This window comes from Lepidochelys olivacea, assembly GCF_965140295.1.
Source record: "Lepidochelys olivacea isolate rLepOli2 genome assembly, chromosome: 16".
Taxonomy (NCBI): Eukaryota; Metazoa; Chordata; order Testudines; family Cheloniidae; genus Lepidochelys; species Lepidochelys olivacea.
In genome coordinates this window covers 14,624,866-14,644,401 of record NC_140426.1, presented here as the reverse complement: position 1 = coordinate 14,644,401, position 19,536 = coordinate 14,624,866, and the positions used below count along the sequence as shown (strand labels likewise).

Below are 19,536 nucleotides of genomic sequence, written 5' to 3'. Positions count from 1 at the left end.
GAGCTGTGTTGCCAGGCAGCATTGGAGTTGTTTGTAAAGCCCCTTACCTAGCCTAATCTCCTTGGCCCTGGTGTGGGCTGGAAAATGACCCTCACTCTGCCAGTGGGGAAACTGAGGCAGGCTAAGGGCTTGCTCCTGAAAGAGCAGCCTTCCCCCTGGCTGCTCATTTCAAAGGGCTCTTCACCTTCCAGGTGTGGGCCTCACCTGGGTTGCAGGGGCTAGGGCGCGCCACACTGCTCTGCTGAGCTCCGAACGAGCGAGCGGTAGTTAATGTTTAGATGATGAAATTCTGTGTGTCTGAGCCCTAGGTGGGCTGCACCTGCTGGTTACTCCAGCTCTGCCCTGCCGATCAGCACTGGAATCCGGTGCTAAGCCGGCCACCAGCCTGGCCAAGAGGCAACAGCTGGATTGCACCCAGCTCTGGATTTTTAAACCTCGCTTGCTGCTCCACTTTCTCAGGGGGGAGGTTTCCATGACCAGAGCACCGGCCTTGGGGGCTTTACCTGGGAGGCTGCCGGCTGCTCTGATGCCCATTGCAGGCTGGTGTGTGCGGTAAGGGGCATGGGGCAGGTTCCAGCCTAACTCAATACAGTGCAAAGGGAAGGGGCCAGGCCCGGGCTGGTATGGAGTGAAATGATGGAACGGGAACAGCTGCAGAGTGAGAGGACTCCCCGGCCCCAGCCTGGGGCCAGCGGGGCTGCTGGCTGTGTTATTGCATTCACCGCGGGGGCCTGGGGCCTGGCCTGGGCTGCCCGGGTGGAGTCGTGGGCAGGGCTGAAGCTGCTGAGAGCACCATGGCTTTTGGCTGTTAATAAATCTTGGCTGGGTCCCCCTCCACGTACCCAGGGCCCCGGCCATCTGTGCACAGGTGGAGGGCTTTCCTGGAGGGCTTAGACAAGCTGTGTTCATCCCTAGAGCCCGACCACCCCATTCTGCATGTGGTCCCCCCTTCCCCGGGGCCTGCTGCACGGAGCGATGGTGGAGCTGGTGAACATGGGGCTGGTCTGGGTGCCGCTGCTCAAGGACCCAGCTAATATGTACAGGGGTGGTGTCAAATCTGCTGGGCAAGCCGACTGCAGCTTCCGGGGGGCAGAAGGAGGGACACAGCTGCTGACGGGGCTGCTGACACTAGCCAGGCACCAGTGTCGGGGGAATTAGGCCCGGCTCACGTGACGCTTCCTCTCACCGTGGCCAGCCTGGCTGGTCCCTTCCATGCAGCCTGGGTAAAAAGCAGGCGGCCCGCGCAGGGAGCTGCTTTTCCTGCTTCACTTTGCACCCCAGGGAAGGCAGCTCGGGGTAGGAACTGGGGTGCTGGGCTGGCTTTGGCCAAGGCGGGGCCTGGGATCGCTCAGCTCGGGCTGGCGCCAGGAGGCTTAGCTGAGCTGTGGGCAGGAGCAGGGCTAACCCAAGGCCTTTGGGAGCCGGGGCAGCCTGGAGCATCTGACAGCAGCGATGCTACCTGCAGGAGCAGCGTCTTCCCCGTCGCCAGCCGAGGCAGCCCCCAGCCCGGGGCTCAAAGTAAGAGCTGGCTTTGGCTCAGCCCTTCCAACACCCGTCTGGGGCAGCTTGGCCCTTTCTGCCTGTCAGCTCTGCAGGCTGGGATGTGGCTTTTCCCTTCGCTATCCCTACCCGCAGGCTGGGATCTCTAGGCCAGAATAGACCTGGGGCTGCGGGATAGGATGGCTCCATCTGCCACTGGCTGTTCCTCCAGGGTGGGGGGATGCCCGCTTGGGGCCACGTTCCCCACCCCCTCCCCTGCTGCTGTACCGCAGCTGTTTGTCAGCCCATGGCCGCTGGTGCCGGGGTGAGCCCGGCAGGCCGTGCGGGAGCCAGGAAGGAGCTCGCCCCTCGGGCCGTGCTCTGCCGCTTCGGCAGCAGGGTGCTGCTCTGGGTTTCCGGTTGTCGAAGTGGGGCTGGCCAGGGCCCTGGGGGCAGCGCTGGCCGGCCGCTTGCACAGCTGCATGTGCACAATGCACTGGAAACCCAAACACAGGGAGGTCACGTGGGGTCTTGGCAGTTGCTGGCTCACCCGCGCCCCCCCAGGCCAGCTTGCAGGTGGTTTGTGGCTGGGCCGGGATAAACAAGGAAAAGCTGGAAAGGGGGACGTGCTGTTTGGTGCCTTTCCGGGAGCAGGCTGGGCAGGGCCAGGAATCCTCTCCACAGGCTCCAGTCAACCCACTTTTATTGATACGTTATCATGGTTACAGGGGGTCAGTACAAATATTTACAGACCAGAGGCACAACCCCAGGGCTGGGGAGGGAGGGCAAGGCCCAGCCGGTGGGCGCCATTCAGACTGGTTCTGAGCCTGGGGGCATCAAACCTGGTCTGTGGGCCGGTGGAGCCAGGCCTTCGGCTGAGAGCCCGTGACTCCTAGCCAGCTGCGCTACGGCTCGGGGGGTCCACGTGTGACTTTAATTACACTCAGTCCCCCAAGGGCCAGGCGTTCAGCCTGGGGGGCCTGAAACAGGCCAGCAAGCTGCCAGAGCGGGTGTCTCCCGGTGGGTTACGTTTAGTAAAGGGCGGTATCAGTGACACTTCAGTCAGGGTCAAGCCCCCTGGGGGCACCGGGGGGGGGTGTTTAAAGTGTGTGTGTGGTGGGGGGGCTCTGCAGGACCCGAGCCCACCTCTCGCCCCAGTGCTTCCAGGGCAGAGGCATGGCGCCCGCCGTCATGCCAGGTCGCCAGTCAGAAAACACTCCCCCTGTGGCTTTGCCACGCAGGCCCCCGTGTTCCCGCAGCTGTGCCTCGCGCCTCGCCCTGGGCTGTGTCTGGCCCGCACGTAAATACCCGCTCGGGCAGGCTGAAGGCAGCTCGGCTCCCAGTTCTAACCCCCCCCCCCCCCAAAAGGAAAGGTACATAGTTGCTAGTAACTGACACGCCGCCTCGGCACCGCGGCTGTGTGACTGCAGGGCTAGAGGGTTATGTACAGCAAGGAACGCTGGGTGTGCCACGGCCCGAAAGGGCCACAACGGCCGGGCCCCGAGCTCTGCCCTCCCTGCCCGTCACAGTCATGGGGGAGCCGAATCCCAGCTTCCTATTTGCTGTGCGGGTGCGCACGCCTTTCCAGCAGCCCCAAGGCATGGGGGAGGAATCTTTCCCTGCTGCCTGCCCAGATCTGTAGGAGTCGGTCCTTGACAAGGAACCGGACTGGGGTGGAACGAATCCCTCCAGCAGGAAAACCCCGTCTAGCCCGGGAGCCTCCCCTTGCCTGGCCGGAGTGCGGTCACACAGCTGCTGTCTGAGCACCCAGGTTCCACGAGGGGACCTGCTGATTTCAGCTGCCTCCCCTGCGCCTCAGTGGGCCTGGGAGACCGGCAGCGCCTTGACCGCGTTTGGCAACCGCTGCAGTCGGAGTGGGTCTAAGCAGCTGGCTCTGGAGCCCACTGGCTGCCAGGCTGAGGCCCGGGGCAAAGGGCTGGGCTCATGCTGACCTAAGCTCTGCTGTGAGTGGCAGGGTGTTCGAGTGGCCACTCCTGCTCATGGGCTGTATCCCAGCAGACGGGCTGCGTGGGAGGCGACGGTGATTCTTCAGCTGGAGGGATTGGCAGGGAGCAGGGGCCTTTCCCCTCTAATCTGGGAAGTAGGCAGCAGCAGCAGCAGCCGAGCCCACTCCTTGACTGGGGGACCCCGGCGAGGGGAGTTCAGGCCTTACGCCCCCATCAGGCTTTGGCCCCTCTCCTGGGGCAGCCTGCAAAGGGGGCAGGACAGGGGGGATCCAGCGGGGCCATCTCTGCATTAGGGAATGGACAGATGCCCCCAGCCCCTCTCAGGCTGGCTACTGAACAGCTGCAGGAGAGAGTTAGAGGGATTTCGGGCACTCCGGCTCCTGGGCAGAGAACGACTGGCCTCGGAGTGAAAGGCTCCCTGGGCCATCCGCTCTCCCGACGTGCTGGCTGCTAGTCCTCATGCTCACGCTCCCAGCCTGTGGCTGGCATGGGCCTGGCCTGGTCTCCCAGCCCTCAGCATGCTGCTGGTACCTTCCTTTGTTCAGTTCTGGCTGTGGAGAGCTGGTGGGCGTGTTGCTCCCGGAGTGCGTGAAAAGTGAGGGTGTGGGTGCTCCTCTCCGCTGTGCCTGTCCAGCAGAGCAGGCTACGAGGGACGGGCCCCACTGGCTTCTCCCCCACAGCTGTCCCTGGGTCGGGGAGCTCAGCTGTCTGCGGCTCCGATGAGGTCCATGGGCGGGAGCTCCCAGACAGCCCCTCTCTCCCCGAGGGGTGGGGGTGTCCGGGTGGCCTGCTGCCTAGGCCATGCTGCTGCTGGAGCAGGGGGTGCTCTGGGTGCTGCCGACGCTGTGACTGGGGCTGCTGCTCTCGGAGGCTGGGGCATTGGTGGAGACCGGCTGCATTTTGGCCATGGGGCCTGGAAGATGTTACATGTCAGAAAAAATGGAAAACATTAGGCAGGCGCCAGGGGGTTGCTCACAGCCAATCAGGTGATGACGAGGGAACACAGAGCATGCGGTGGCTCAATCTTCCCTGGCCCAATCACGGCCCTGTCAGTGCTGAGATAAGCCAATTGTCCCTGTGTTTACACTGGCGCTGGAAGGAAAAGGCGAGAGATAAACCAATCAGCTGGTCCGGGCTGGGCCTGGCCAGCCTATTCAGGAGGGAGCTAAGGCGATAGGCTGCAGGGTTTTGTTGTCCTTGCTCTATTGATACTGGCATATTATGCAGATAAGCTTCCAGGCAAACCGGGAACAACTGCTCCGGCCCTTGGGAACAGGAGCAAGGCTCCCTGAGCAGCACCGAGCCTCGGACAGAGCCGGGGCCTTCTGACAGCAACCATCATCCTCGCTCCCAGCTGGAGGCCTCAGGAAAAGGGACGGGTGGACTGTTCCAACAGGACAGCATTTTCCCTGGGTCGCTGTGGGGTGGAGCTGCGGGGCAGATGCACCGGCTGGGGATCCGGCCCGAAGGCTGCGTCACACCCTGGAGCCTGGACCAGCCCAACAGCTGATCAGCACCTGCCAGCCGCGGATTCCCCCACCATCCCCTGCAGCACTCCAAGGAGAGACCCGGCTCCTGCTGAGCAGACCGAGCTCACCCCAAGGCCATGGCACTGGGCACCATGCGAGGGGAGGGGGGCAGAGGGAGGGAGACTGGGGCAGAGACGAGGCAGAGCAGCTGATACTCACGGGTATGGGAGTAAATGCACCAGAGCGCGGCGGTGAGGAGCGTGCCGATTAAGAAGGCTGCGAAGGTGATCCCCACGACTGCTTCTATCCCTAGGCCTGGAGCCACACAGGAGACAAGGCGAGAGGAGCATTGAAAGCAATCAGCACATTTCCTCAGACATGAGCCCCCCATTGCTCTTCTATAGCCCAGAGCCCCCCGCCTCCAGGCTCCAGCTGGGTTAACACACTGTGGAGCCTTCTCTCTGCCCATAGTAAGGACTCTCCACTGAAACCCATCCACTGCTGATGGGCCAGCAAGAGACGCCCCTGTCTCCTGCCCCAGAGCCTCCCTTTTCCACGCAGGTACCTGGCCAGCTCAGGAAATAGCCAAGATGAAACCATGGTGGGAACTGAACTACGGAGCAGAGCGACGAGCTGGGCAGGGGTTTGTCCCTGTGGGGGGGATCTGGCTGGAAGGATGTGACTGCTAGGTTTGTAAGGGCTCCGCGCCCCTAGCAGGTAGGATCGGCAATGGTCTGACAGCAGGAGCGTGCCAATCCCACCAGGCACTGAGGAGTGAGGGCAGGACCAAAGCTTGCCAGTGACTTGAAATTAACCAGTTAAAAGGAGACAGAAAGCAAAGCATATGGCTTTTAAGTGACCTTATCCCCCAACCCCTCTGCATCAGTCTGACTCTGCCCCTCTCCCGCACGGAGGGAGGGGAGCTTTAGAAATTGTCAGAGGCAGGTTTCTCTGCAAGCAGCAGGTTCACAGCTTCTCTCCTGCCGCACTGACCATGCGCTTTGGGCCATGCAGTCCTGCAAACTGCTGCATGCTTTATACGTTCGTTCCTGTACGCGCACAGAGCACCACCTTGGTGCAGCATTGAAAAGCAGCCACCTCTAGGCATGGGTGTGACAGCTGCTTGGCAGCACACAGGAACACTACACTGATGGTGGATTTTCTGCAGGCGGGTTAACAAGGAATGCCTGGCAGCTGAAACCACATGGAGGATTCCAGATGAGGCTGAATGTTGTGAAACTAAACATTCGGCGTGGCGGGGGGAGGAGCGCACCCCTTGGGATCTTTCATGGGCACAGGTATTCAGGACTTCAGTGCTACATCTCCAAAGATAGCAAACCCCATGGCCACCACAGGCTCAATACAGACTCAGAGAAGATTCACACCACCACAGCCTGCAGTACCTAGTCAAGGTACGATCAAGCCTTTGCTCTGATTTATTTATTCTGGGCTTGCTACGGTCTCCCAGTTCCTTGCAAGCCCTACCTTGCTCAGGTGGCTGGGTGGAGGCCGACGGCCTGGAAGAGGTAGACACTGGTTTGGTCTGCTGATGGTTCCTGGACTCCTCTCAGTCACTGGTTCCACCCCCCTAGAGGGAGCAGCTCTCCTCTGCTGAGCCCAGCAGCTCCTCCCTGTGTCTGTCTCCCGGCTGCGGCACTCATGAAACCGCCCGGGGATGTGAGACGTGTGTGTTTGAGAGTGTGATGTGCGGCGCGAATTCCAGTCGGGGCTAGCGCGTGTCAAAAGCCTTTCCTTGCTTTGTTGTGCTGCCGTCCTGGGGGAGCTGAGCAAACAGAGGCAGGAAGAGGGGACCAAGGTGGGAGGAAAGCAGGAAATCATCCATTCTTGGATGGGGCTGAAGATTCATTCCTGCTTGGAAAGGATTCAGCTGGGCAGGAAGACAGGCCACGCTCCCTCACATGGAGTGAATGCAAGAATAACTGCTCTGGGAGACATCAGCAGGACGCCCCCCTCGCGGCTGCTCAGGGGGTTCAGCCGGGGGAGACTGGCAGGCAAGGAAACTACTTCTCAGTAGGCACCAGGGGCTGAAGTCACCCGTCCATTATCATCCCCAAGTCTGTGTCTTTCGGGAGCACCTGCCCCGTGCCAGGTGCTGTTCGCACGCAGGCACAGCTCCTGCCCCAGCGAGCTCACCACACCTCTGCCCTCGCACAAAGCTCTGTGCAGCATCGCCAACCCCAAAGCTTCAGAAATCCTGAGCCAGCCCCCCCCCAGCCCCCAAAATCAGGACATCTTAAAAATAACACATTCTGGGAGCTTGACTTTGCCTGCTGGGTTTTGAGATGTAAGGGGTCACGCTGTCTAGCTTTTCTCTGCAGCCACCAGAGCCAGAAACGTCCTGGGTTGGAACAAAAGCTGAGCCTGTCATCTCCATCCTATGACTCCAGGAGCTGGAGCTTGAAGACAAACACTAACCATCTCATGACATGCATTAAAATGGCAAGGCTTGGCCACACTATTTGTCTATCAGAGATCAACTCCTCCAAAGAGCTTCTCCCACACAGAGATTCTGATTTCCAGGATTTTGTGGGGAGGATAAAAATGATGTGGTTGATACTAAATGCAAACACCAAACTGGACCAATAATGCATCTACATCCATGCAGCAGCCTTTGTTCAGAATGATCCAAAGGCACGTTACAAATGCTAGCTTTAGGAATCACTGCACACATCAGTGAAATGCAGCTACCTCTGGGGTTTAACAGCAACACAGGAAGGCTACACAAGAGTTTGGGACAGGAAGTAAAGGATATTGCATCCAATTGCCACCAGGCTCTTTTGACTGAGTCCTCTCCAAGTTGGGCTGTTTCCTATCACACCAAGACAAGTTTACTTGGGCCCTGGCTCACCTCAGAACTTCGCTTCCCTTCCCCACCCCCTGCAGCCTGTTATCCTCCGCAGACAACTGGTGCACAGTCACTGTACACAACTTCCTGTAGGTCAGCGCCTGGCCCAGCCGCAACCCCTAACCCCTCTCTGGGGAGACCGGCTGACACACTGCACGGCTCTGTCACAACAGCCACAGCGGGAATGCAGATCAAGAAGAAACGAGGGGAAGAAAAGCAGAAGGAAGCTGCCAGGAATTTGATAAGCGCGCCAGCGGGACGGCGCCGTGGAAAAGCCTGTGTTGAGTCTTGGGCTCAGTGCCAGCCTGGCCCCTCTCCCCCCAGCCCCCCACCAGGATGAAGGCATCTCACTTGCTGAGGCCTGCGCAAGCCACGCACCCTGAGATGGCCAGTTCTCAGGATGGCTCCCGCCAGCCTCTGGCCCGTGGAGTTCCTCGCACGGAAGCCTCGTCCATATCTCACCCGCTAGCAAGGCAGCTCATCCCAGCCTGCCAGGTCTCACAGTCATTCAAGGGCCTCCCCTTTTGGTGAGGAACATACTGAGCCCTGGTCCTGCTATCCCCTCCTGGGCATTGCTTCCCAGTTACAAGGCGTCCCATCAGCCATCACTCCTTTCCCCACTCAGCCCATTTCTATAGGTGCAACCACGTTTCTCTTTGAACTGGTATTTCTCTCCCATCTAGTCACCCTGGTCCCCATTAAACCAGCTCCCATTCTCCAGCCGAGGGAGGGCGCTAATCCTGCCAGAAGATCCTCACCAGACTGAAACTCGGCAAGGACTATGGGACACTCTCTGCTCCCACCATTCTGCCTGCACCTCGCACCAGGGACAATCTAACGGCAGTGCAGGCTGGGCTCCGTGCTGATCCACCCTCACTGGGTAGCTCGGCTCCAGCTCTCAGCTCTGACCCGACGTGACGTGACAAGGAGATTGTGAACTCACTGGAAGGTGGAGGTCTGGTGTCCTGCAGCGTCACCTCTAATTTTCTCTCAACGGTGCTGTCCTGTGATTTTGAGAAGAAAACCAAGAGGGTTAAGATGAGCTGCGCACATCTCTGCCCCGCCCAGCGAGAGAGCCCTGAGTACCCCACGGATCCCCCAGCAGCTGGTCACAAGGCTACAGCAGGAGGGATGAGCACCTGGCGACACCCTGGGAAGAGACCCCTGGCCTTGTGGCTAAGGTGCAGGCCAGGGAGGCAGGAGACCTTGATTCTATCCCTGCCTCTGCCACAGGACCAGTGCCCAGGTGACCGGGGGGCAGGGGTTCATTCCCCTCCTTGTGGCTCAGTTTCTCCCACTGTAAATGGGGATACTGATCCCCAGGACTGGTGTGAAGCCTGATTCGTTCCTGTTTCTAACGTACATTGGGGCTCTTGGCCAGTAGGTGCACTACGTGCCCCTGGCCACAGCTCCACTGCTCTTGGGAACAGGGAGGCGACGTCACACCCGGCTTGTGCCCCGTGCGAAGGCTGTGGCAGTGGGGCTAGGCTGGGCCCTGCGATCCAGTGCAAACCCCTCTCAGCTCAGCAGGGCGGTGCAGCGAGAGCTAGGCCCCATTAACTTCCACCCAGCCTTATGTGTGTGTCGTCTGGTCTCGGGCTGCACATCACCAGCCAGCCAGCGGGACACGGGAATGGAATCCCTCAAACCTCCCATCGGTGCCTCCCTGCCCCCCTGCTAGGGCAGTGGGAACAGCCCCCTCGCTCGACAGATGGGCAAAGGGTCCTGGGCCAGGGTCATGCCACCAGGCCTCCTGGGGGTGCCCATGAAGGAGACGGCCCCCACACTCACGTTGAAAGGCAAGGTCACTCTGCACGATAGGATGGCGCAAGGAGGAAAGGGCCCTCCCCCAGCCAGGCTGTAGACAAAGCTGAACCGATGGAGTTCCCGGCCCAGAGTGGCTTCTGTTGGCTTGAGGACGGTCACTGCTTGGCCGAGCGCCGTGACAGGCTGGATCAGGAGCTGCTGAGGCTCCTCGCCAGCAGCCTGCAGAGAGCACTCCTCCACCTTCAGGCGAGTCTGGGCAATCTCTGCCCGAAACGAGACCTGCAGGGGGCAGCAGGAGAAGGAGAGTTCAGTTAGCTCGTCTTGGAGGTTGCATCTCAGCTCTGTATCTGGGCTGGCAGGGAAGGAAGCCAAAGGATCCACCCATGTACAGGCTGAGGACTGGAGGGGGCAAGCCAGCCCCGACTCCCAGTCTCCAGTTGATGTGGCTTCCTCATGGGTGAGTACAACCCGGCTGGGTGCTTCTCTGAGGCGTGGGCCCTGGAAGCATTGAAGCTCTGTCCACACTGGGATCAGAACTGGGCTACTCCAACCCTGTCTACACACCGCTGGTGTGGCACAGTTCTAGCAGGGTTTCTGTCACCAGCCCAGCCAGGAATCCTCCGCTCCACGCCGCCTGACCCACTGGAACACAACTGTCTAGCCCATCCAACGGTATCTGAGCCATACTATACCCCGAGGCAGGTTGATTCTCACCCACTCTTTACAGGATGACCCTCTCTCTAATTTCTCTTTGCTTTTCATTTGGCCATGTGAATGTGGGTTATCGCTCTCGACTCCCCTGCGGAGTCACTTCCCGCGGTGTGATGGTGTGGCAAACCCTGCCCTGGAGTAACAGGCCTGCGCAGGCAGTTGGAATGGACAGTAGCACAGAAGGAAGGGATTGGCAGGATGGCAGAAGCAGAATAAACCTTCATTGCCCCCAAGCGCTGTCAAAGGCATGGGCGTTAGGGGATCTGCCAAATAATGCTGCGTGTACTAGGAAAAGCAGAGAGAGCGGGTGGTGGGCCAGCTGCTGGAGATCTTAGCCACCACCATGCCATGGACACCAGCCCTTGGGTACCTACCTCCCAAAGAATCTACAGAGGCTACCTTCTCCCCACGGCACCAGGGTTACTCTAGCTCAGCCCAGGTGCTCAAGGGGAAGGCTGTGGTCTGGCTGCAGGCCAGTGAGAGAGGGGAAGATGCTGCTGAGTTGGGGGAGCTCCACGCTCGGTGACCACAGGACAGGTGAACCCCCACAGTGGGGAGCTTTCCTCAGGGTAAGATACTTTGCTTTCATGATATAAGCATCACCCCTGGGGATTAAAGCTTTGTTGATTGCACACGTTTCTTGCCTGCTGAGTTAGTCCACTGCCTTATACTTGGGTTTCTAACATGGCTTCAGACCATTGTAATTCCCTGTCCTCTCTGGTCTGGGCCAATGTACCAGAACCCACACTGCAACTGCAGTGTTTAATGCACAGCTGTAGCTGGCCTGGCTCTGATCCCCCTGTACAGACAGCGCCGGGTTGTAAGGGCCGGATCCAACAACTGTCGTTGTTCCCTGGGCTTTGGGTCAGGCTGATGACAGCCACATGGCCGGCAGAGTTTGCACAGAATGGGTTTGCGGACAACCCTTCATTTGACTGATAAACGGTCAGGAAATCTAGAGTCCTAATTCCTGAGCCCGAAGAGTTTGAGCAGGAAGCTATGACCACATGAAGAGGCTGGAGCCACCTTGTTTGGGAAAAATGATTAGCCCTGATAGACGCTGACCCCTAAACCTGATTTGTGGATGGAGGGGGAGAGGGAGGGGACAGCCCGAACCATCTGGAATCAAAGAACCAGTTCCCTGCCAATTGTCTGACATGCACTGTGTATCCTGGCACAAAGAGAACAGAGGAGAGGAAAACGAGTTATTTACCTTCCCCCAGCCGGAAGGCCCCAGTGAGCTATCAGCACCCGTCACCAATGATCAAATGCTTACAGACGGGATGTGGGAATAAGAGAGACACCAAGCCAAATGGCTCTGTTTCCGGCCGGCAGAGCCTTCTGACGAGATCTAGGTTGCTAAGTGATATGTTATCATCTTTACGCGAAAAAACGTTCCACTAAAACCTAGGCCTGAGTCATCAGAGACCTGATTATCATCGAAGGGTAGTGTAGGACTGGAAGGGCGCTCGAGAGGTCATCGATTCTAGTCCCGTCCCCTGCACTCACCCTTTACCCCTCTGTACCCGCCTAACTGGGGCAATGTATATACCCATGGGCATAGTATGACTGGGGTCATTCTGGGGCACAGTCTGCCTCCAGCTAACACAGCGACGCTCGCTCCCTGGGGGAATGCCTCCACCGTAAGCCAAGGTGCGACTGCGGTTTGTGCAGCCATCCCCCCGCGAGCACTGCTGAAAACAGCAGCGTAGATGCAGCGCCGTGGGCTTCAGCCCGCTCTGTGCAAACGCACCAGGGTTCGTACGCATGTTGCTCGCCTGCGCTGAAGCCTGTGCTGCCATGTCTACACGGCTGCTTTGAGCTGGGCCGGCACGGGTCTGCCTGCACGGCTCTCCTCTCCTGCACTGAAGTGCGGGTGACTGGAGCGGGTTGTCACACGTTCTCTCGTGTCTGGAGGAAGCTGGTTGCAGGAGCAGCCTCGGTCAGACTGAAGCCTGTACACAGGGAGTGAGGCTGGGTGGGGGGGCGGAGGTGGCGTTGGCATGGAGCGTGAGTTTGGGCCAGGTCAGCCGGGCCCAGGAACAGGTCCATGGTCACATGCCGTCCTTGGCAATTAGCTCTCCCCCGGAATTCTCTTCCTAGGAGCGGCTCTCCCCTTCCCGTAGCTACGACTTGTGTGAGCAGCAAAGGCGGGGGGTGCAGCTGGCTCCATGCAAACTCCTTCCCACGCCAGCTCTACCGACTACCCTCAACCCTGAGCTGCAGCCTGATCCCCGTCCCCTCCCCGGGGCTATTCCTGTCCTAGCCCCGTCCCGGGGCGCTGGCTCAGCTACCCGCTGCCTGGCCCATTTGCACGGTCTCTTACACACAGGTTGTTGCGCTTGCCCATCTGCACCTTTGATCTTTTGATGCCAAGCCTTGCGGAACATAGTGCAGACAGGTATCAGGAAGAGCCGCCCCCCCCCCCCAGCTTTCTCTGCCATGACTCGCACACTTCCTGCTCCTATCAATTGTATCGCTGCCCCTGATTGAGCTAATTACCTCAGCAGACCAACCATTGCCCCCACAGGGCAACGGTCCCCACCAGACCTGGTTCACTGGTTCCAGTCATGCCTGTAATTGTCTCTGTGTGGCATTTAGCTAAGGGACCGGGGGGCTACACCTGTCCCAGCCCCACACATCTATCAGATGTGTCTATCTAACACTTGGTTTTAAGCCCATACAGTGAGTGCTGGCCTGGGCCTCTCTCAGCCAAAGTCTGCCAAGCCGGGGGATTCATTCAAGCAGGTGCATAAATGACTTCCAGTCACAGAGCCCAACTGGGATTTCATCCCAGCTTTCCAGGGGTAAAGAGGCTCCTGCACTAACTCCCCATTCCCAAGGCATCACTCACTCTACAGCCACAGCAGGGAACAAACACCCCAAGGTGCAGGGACGGGCTATGCAAAGCCACTCTCCAAGTGGTCTGGAGCCTTCTACCTGCTCACCCGGTCTCATGAACTCAGCCCAGCCAAGCCTGGCACCAGCCGGGCCCAGCAAAGATGGGAGAGATGCCCAATACCTGGACATAAGCAGCTTTGTTGACTTCCAGCACGGTGGTAGAAGGCCACTTGAAGTCCTGGGTCCGGTAAAGCTGCAACTGGAGCTCCTGTGGCAGTTTGCACTCCAACGGCACCTACGTGGGAAGGAGACAGGGCTGAGCTCCAGGCTGCTGTCGCTCTGACAGGGCTTCCGCAGGGCACTGGGCGCCCACTGTGCATCACTGCAGAAATCTAAGCTCCCGGAGCCAGCCCTGAGGCCTTGCACTGATGGGTGCCTTAGGAATACCTCAGAAAAGGGACGATTATTTCAGCGACAACGGATATACCTCCCCCCACTCCGGTGCTTTTTCCTGATGCAGCATCCCAGAGGGCTACAGCCTTAATGCGCCCCTCCTCCCGCCCCTGAACAGTCCTGCCAACAACTCGGACATCTGGCTCCTAGTCTCACCTTTGACCTCTCTCTGGCTATTCAAGAGTGCGTGTCTGTGTAGGGCAGTTTGTTCAGAACTTATTGTGTACTTGGTTCATTATAACCAGGCGGAAACCTGCTCCACGGTCAGAGGTGTGGAAGCAGAGAAGTGAGGGTGGAATTGCCATTGCCCCAAGGGCCTGGGCAGGTCTGTTCCCGATGGCGTATTCCTCCCTGCTTTGTCCTGGCCAGTGACTCAAGGCATGGGGCTCCCGGAACCTGCATGAGACAGTTCCTACCTCTCCTCGCTTCACTTGCTCCAGGTCCCGCAGTCTGAGGAACCCTTGGGCAGGGCCAATCTGGGGAGCTGGGGCGAGTGGCAGCCAGCTACAGGTTTCCAGATTGCCGGCTCCTGAGCCAGTGTGACAATTTGGGGGTCCTGTCTGCTTTCATGCACGGCGGAAGGCCCATATGTGTGCGGATCCCCATGAGCTAGCGGGGTGGTGTCATGTCTCTGCCAGGCCAGAGACAACGGCGAGTGATCAAAATTCAACCATCCCCCAGCAAAGTTGAACACCTCGGGACCATGGGTTTGGTCTAGCTGGGAGACGCCGTTGCCTCCTCTTGTCTGAAGGGAGGGGGTTTGAGAGGAATGGAAGTTACCGGGAAGAGAACAAAAGAAGCAGGAGCCTCTAAAGGGACTCACAGGGGGAATGGAGAGCGACTGGAGGAGACATTTTGCATCAGATTAAGATGAGGGATGGGAGGCTGCGGCAGGGGTGGGATAGGCAAAGGGTGGCAGCCCTGGCCTGCCAGAACACAGGTGATCTCCCAGGGCCCACAGGAGCAGGCTGAGCTAGAGAGGGACATGGCATTTAGGGTGTTTTATTGTTTTGTATGCGCCGGTGAATTGCATGATTCAATACAAACAGCATGCCAATGTTAGACTGGCAGAGTGTGCGCGTGTCGACCGTGTCACAACTGCAGGCCCCCCAAAGCTTCACACCTTTAGGGTGAAGTTCTGCAAGAGGGGTGTGTTTAATTACTGGGGTCAGGGCCGTATCCAGAGTGGGTAGGCAGCTGGACAATGGGTTCCAGCCCTCAGAGGGGGCTGCCAGACAGAGGGTCTGTGGTCTGAGAGCGAGCCTAGGGACCCCGAGAATGGGGCAGTGGCAGGACTCCATTTGGGGTCCATGGGCTTGAAGCATTGGGGATCCAGAACAGCAGTGGCTCGGATTCCCCTCGCAGCAGTCCTGACGAGTGGCTGGAAGGGGGCACTCACTGGGATCTGTGACGCCAGTCAGTCCCCAGGATGATAGAAATCCTGTACTTATCTCTACTGCTTCTGGAATGGAGGGATGCTCTCTGCTGCACCACGAGAACTCGGCCGTCTCAGTCACTTAGGGTGACCAGACAGCAACTGTGAAAAAACGGGAAGGGGTGCGGGTGGGGGGGTAATAGGCGCCTATATAAAAAAAAAGTCCCAAAAAACGGGACTGTCCCTATAAAACCGGGACTTCTGGTCACCCTACAGTCACTTCTAGCTGCATCGTGAGCAAATGGCAAACGCTTTCGCTTCCCCTCCGACGGGTTTTGTTGTCAATCCCCTACCAGGGCGGGAGGAAGGAAGACTGTTCCCTAATCACCGGGATTTCTCTGGCGCAGTGGGGAGGAGCAAAGCGTGACTGAAAGAGAGAAGGAAAGAATCCTCTCGAATCACAGCCTGGGACTCCTGCTGTCCAGGAGTTGTCCTCTCGGAAACAGCTTGGAGCCTTGGAGATTAAACAACAAACTCCTCTTACCTCGACTTTCTCCAGAGATGAAGCCAGTGTCAGGATCAGCTGGGAACACAAAGAGAACGGAAAGAACGTGAGACGCTGGTGAATGGCTCACAGAACTGATGCAGCAGACAGTGCTCTGGCACCTGGTTCCCGAAGCGCCGCGCGTGGCATCTTTCAGAGGTGGGAGCCAATCATTTGGGGGGTAGAAAAGGGTTAAAAGTCCAGAAGACAGTGTGGTTTCTGGCCACTGAGTTCACTGTGCCACTTGGCATGCTTGGACTTGCAGTCTCTGCACGCCACCTCTGTATTAAAGACAAAACTGGCAGCTGCGGCCTACTTGTCTGCAAGTTCGGGTGTCGCGATTGCAAGGTACTGAGCAGCCTCAACCTCCAGCAAAGCTAATGCGGGGGTTGAGGGTTCTCAGCACCCCACCGAATCAGGCCCTTGCGACTGGCTCTCGGCTGGGCTAGGGTCGGGCACCCCTGCCTGCTGGAGCCACGGGCAGCTGGAGACATGCAGATGAAGCTCGGTCCTTTACTGGAATTGCCTAGGAGTGGCGTGAAACGCAGGGACAGTTCTGGAAGCGACGGAGTCCATTTTAGTTGCTTAGCGCAAGGGTTTGCAAAACTTTTTTGTGCTGAGCCCCCCCCTCCCCCCCCGCATGCAATAAAAACGCCACGGCCCCCCTGTGCCACAGCAACTGCTTTGCTGCATGTAAAATCCAGGGCCGGCGCTAGGGGACAGCAAGCTGGGCACCTGACGGGGCCCCACGCCACAGGGGCCCCCGCAAAGCTACATTGCTCAGTCTTCGGCTTCAGCCCCAGGCGGCAGGGCTTGGGCTTTCTGCCCTGGGCCCCAGCGAGTCCGATTCTGGCCCTGCGTGGCGGACCCCCTGAAACCTGCTTGCGGCCACCCCTAGGGGGGCTCTGGATCCCTGGTTGAGAACCACTGGCTTAACGGATGTAATGGACATTGGTACTGGGTACCTGCCCCGAATAGCCTTTCATTACCAGAACTTGCTATTGATGCTAATCATGGAATCATAGGACTGGAAGGGATCTCGAGAGGTCACCTAGTCCAGTCCCCTGCACTCATGGCAGGACTAAGTATTGTCTAGACCATCCCTGACAGGTGTGTCTAACCTGCTCTTAAAAATCTCCAAGGATGGAGATTCCACAACCTCCCTAGGCAATTTATTCCAGTGCCTAACCACCCTGACCGTTAGGAATTTTTTCCAAATGTCCAACCTAAACCGCCCTTGCTGCAGTTTAAGCCCATTGCTTTTTGTCCTGTCCTCAGAGGTTAAGGAGAACAGTTGTTCTCAATCCACCTTGTAACAACCTTTTACGTACTTTGAAAACTGTTACCATGTCTCCTCTCTGTCTTCTCTTTTCCAGACTAAACAAACCAATTTTTTTTCAATCTTCCCTCATAGCTCATGTTTTCTAGACCTTTAATCATTTTTGTTCCTCTTCTCTGGAGTCTCTCCAATTTGTCCATATCTTTCCTGAAATGTGGCACCCAGAACTGGACACAATAGTCCAGTTGAGGCCTAATCAGAGCGGAGTAGAGCAGAAGACTTACTTCTCTTGTGTCTTGCTTACAACTCTTCTGCTAATACATCCCAGAATGATGTTCGCTTTTTTTGCAACAGCGTCACATTGTTGACTGATATTTAGCATGTGGTCCACTACGACCCCCAGATCCCTTTCCCCAGTATTCCTTCCTAGGCAGTTATTTCCCATTTTGTATGTGTGCAACTGATTGTTCCTTTCTAAGTGGAGTACTTTGTATTTCTCCTTATTGAATTTCATCCTATTTACTTCAGACCATTTCTCCAGTTTGTCCAGATCCATTTGAATTTTAATCCTGTCCTCCAAAGCACTGGCAACCCCTCCCAGCTTGGTATCGTCCGCAAACAAGTGTACTCTGTATGTCATTATCTAAATCGATACTCCATGGATACTAATGGATACTCCATGGCAATTCCGAATGGCATTAAGGGTTTGCCTTCTTTTCTTAAGGGCCTCACACCTTCCTCAGGACAACATCAGCCCCTTGGCCTTCCTTATACACATTTGTTAATCAACAGGACAATTTGGATCCATTTCTTTAAAGCAAGGTTCTAGTGCAAAAAGCAACTAGGCAAAAAAGGCACCTTCTTACTTAGCTAATTTGCTCCCAGCATGGAGAGACTCATATCTGCTTATTCTAGTGACAATGATACGCTTTCACTGCTTTTTTTCCCCTCTCTCAGCCCTGCAGACCCATACAGCTCTGAGAGAGGGAGCTGGAGGCTATTCGTGCATCGGCAACATAATGCTTTACCAAGTTGCAGTCAGACTGCAGGGTTAGCAGGCAGATAAAAACAACGGCTTTTTGCTAGGAAACGGAGCACATCTTATAGAGAAATGAAGTGAGAGCCGGCTCCTGTGAGTGAGTGTTTGTGGTTTGCAGGCAGAGTCCTTTGGGAGGAAGCTTTCCAGGGCAAGAGACACGTATGCATATACATCACTATATAAATAAAAAAGCCATGGTCTTTAGCTGTTTAAAGGTGATCAGCAGGGATCACTTGCCAAGAGTGACAGCTCATGTAGGTTTCATTCCAGGAAGGCAATTTGTTTATTTCATGCAACTTGCCCAAATGTCACTTCCGTTAGCAAAGCCAGAGCAGACAGCCAAGGGCTGTTTAGCAGGTAACATTTCCACCAAGTCCCTTGTTTTGACCAAATCTGATTTTTCCACAATTACTAGGAGCCAAAAGCAGCACCCTTGGGTTGGGGTGGGGAAGTGGCAAGGTGCAAACCCATGAACCGTCTAACAGCATGGATGCTGAAATGGAGAAATCTGAACTGGCATGCAGAACACCAGCATGTCGCTCGAGATGTCTTGACTACATCCTGCTACCTGGCTGGCCCTCGCAGGATTATTAAGACTTAGCCTGATATTCAAAAGTGCTGAGTGCCCACGGCTACAGTGACTGACGTTAGAGTTATTGGTGATCAGCTGCTCTGAACATCAGGCCACCAGTGCATTAGAAAAGGGGGCTGGAATTAAGTGAAATACTTGCTAGAAGGCCAGTGGCTAAGAGCCCGAGTCCGCTCCCACTGATGGCAATGGCCAAACACCCATTCAGTGGAGGCAGAAATGAGTTCTAACAGTCCCATGCTGTGAAATACACTAGGAGTTTCCTTGATGCCTGAAGGTGACAAAGTCTCAGTGAAATACACCTGAAATCTCTGCCCAAGCGAGGACGGCAGATCAATACCCTGGCGATTCTGTACAGCAGGAATCTCTGCAGCAGGGGGAGGGGGGCAATATCTCTGAGCAACAAATCAAGAATCAGTGTGCTGGGGGGTGCGGGTGGGGGCAGACTGTAACACCAAGCCGTTCACGGGGATAAGAACGTAGACGTTAGCACCATGTTGGACTATCACTGACCTTATTCTTGGCTTGGCTTCCCCTCTTCAGTTCGGTGTGGCAGTCCCCCAAATACCTTTTCAGCACAAAGTGAGTTTTGTTTTGTTCGGCTCTGCAATGGGGGTCTTGCAATGTGATATCCGTGACGTGGACATTTAAACCCTAAGAGAAAGATACCAATGTATCCATCACCTGTTACAGGCAGAATCCCAGATTCCCCCCGGCGCCCCCTGCTTGGGGAAAACGTGTGGTTGATCCCTCTGTTGCTTCTCTCCCCCGTCCATAGGGGCAGAGTAAGGCAGAACCCTCTGACCCCCAGCGTCCAAATGTCGGAGACAGGAAGAAACCAAGAGCCCAGCTCTGCAAGACACCGAGAACCCTTCTCCCGGGTCCCAGTTCTCTTCCCACAGTTCTGTCCAGAGCATGTGATTTCTCAAGCCTGCGCGCTCCAGCTTAGTCACCCACCTGTAAGGTCGTCTTCAGCATGACTATCTCAATGGAGTCGTCCATGCACTTCCACGGTCGGGACAGACTGAAAAATGCTTGAACAATATTGACGGTCTCAGGGTGTTGTGCAGGTGTTGGTGGTGGAGTGTTCACTTCTGGTTCTATAGAAATCAACATCAGGACAGCATTGGGCAGGGACTGGAACAGCTCAGTTCCTT

At 56.9% G+C, this 19,536-nt stretch overlaps 1 protein-coding gene across 2 annotated transcripts in view; it reads right to left on the bottom strand.

Moving 5' to 3' along the window:
- Positions 1 to 2,165: 2,165 nt before the first annotated feature.
- ENG (endoglin) overlaps positions 2,166 to 19,536 on the bottom strand; it is a 54,754-nt gene continuing 37,383 nt past the window's right edge. The window contains exons 8-15 of one of the 2 annotated variants that reach the window (XM_084649934.1): positions 19,337 to 19,479; positions 18,893 to 19,033; positions 15,473 to 15,511; positions 13,282 to 13,395; positions 9,573 to 9,827; positions 8,725 to 8,785; positions 5,135 to 5,230; positions 2,166 to 4,359 (exon numbers count right to left, since the gene is read on the bottom strand). In XM_084649934.1, coding sequence (XP_084506060.1) covers positions 4,241 to 4,359; positions 5,135 to 5,230; positions 8,725 to 8,785; positions 9,573 to 9,827; positions 13,282 to 13,395; positions 15,473 to 15,511; positions 18,893 to 19,033; positions 19,337 to 19,479 — 968 coding nt within the window. In that variant the 3' untranslated portion in view covers positions 2,166 to 4,240. The other variant, XM_084649935.1, reaches the window with a different exon arrangement.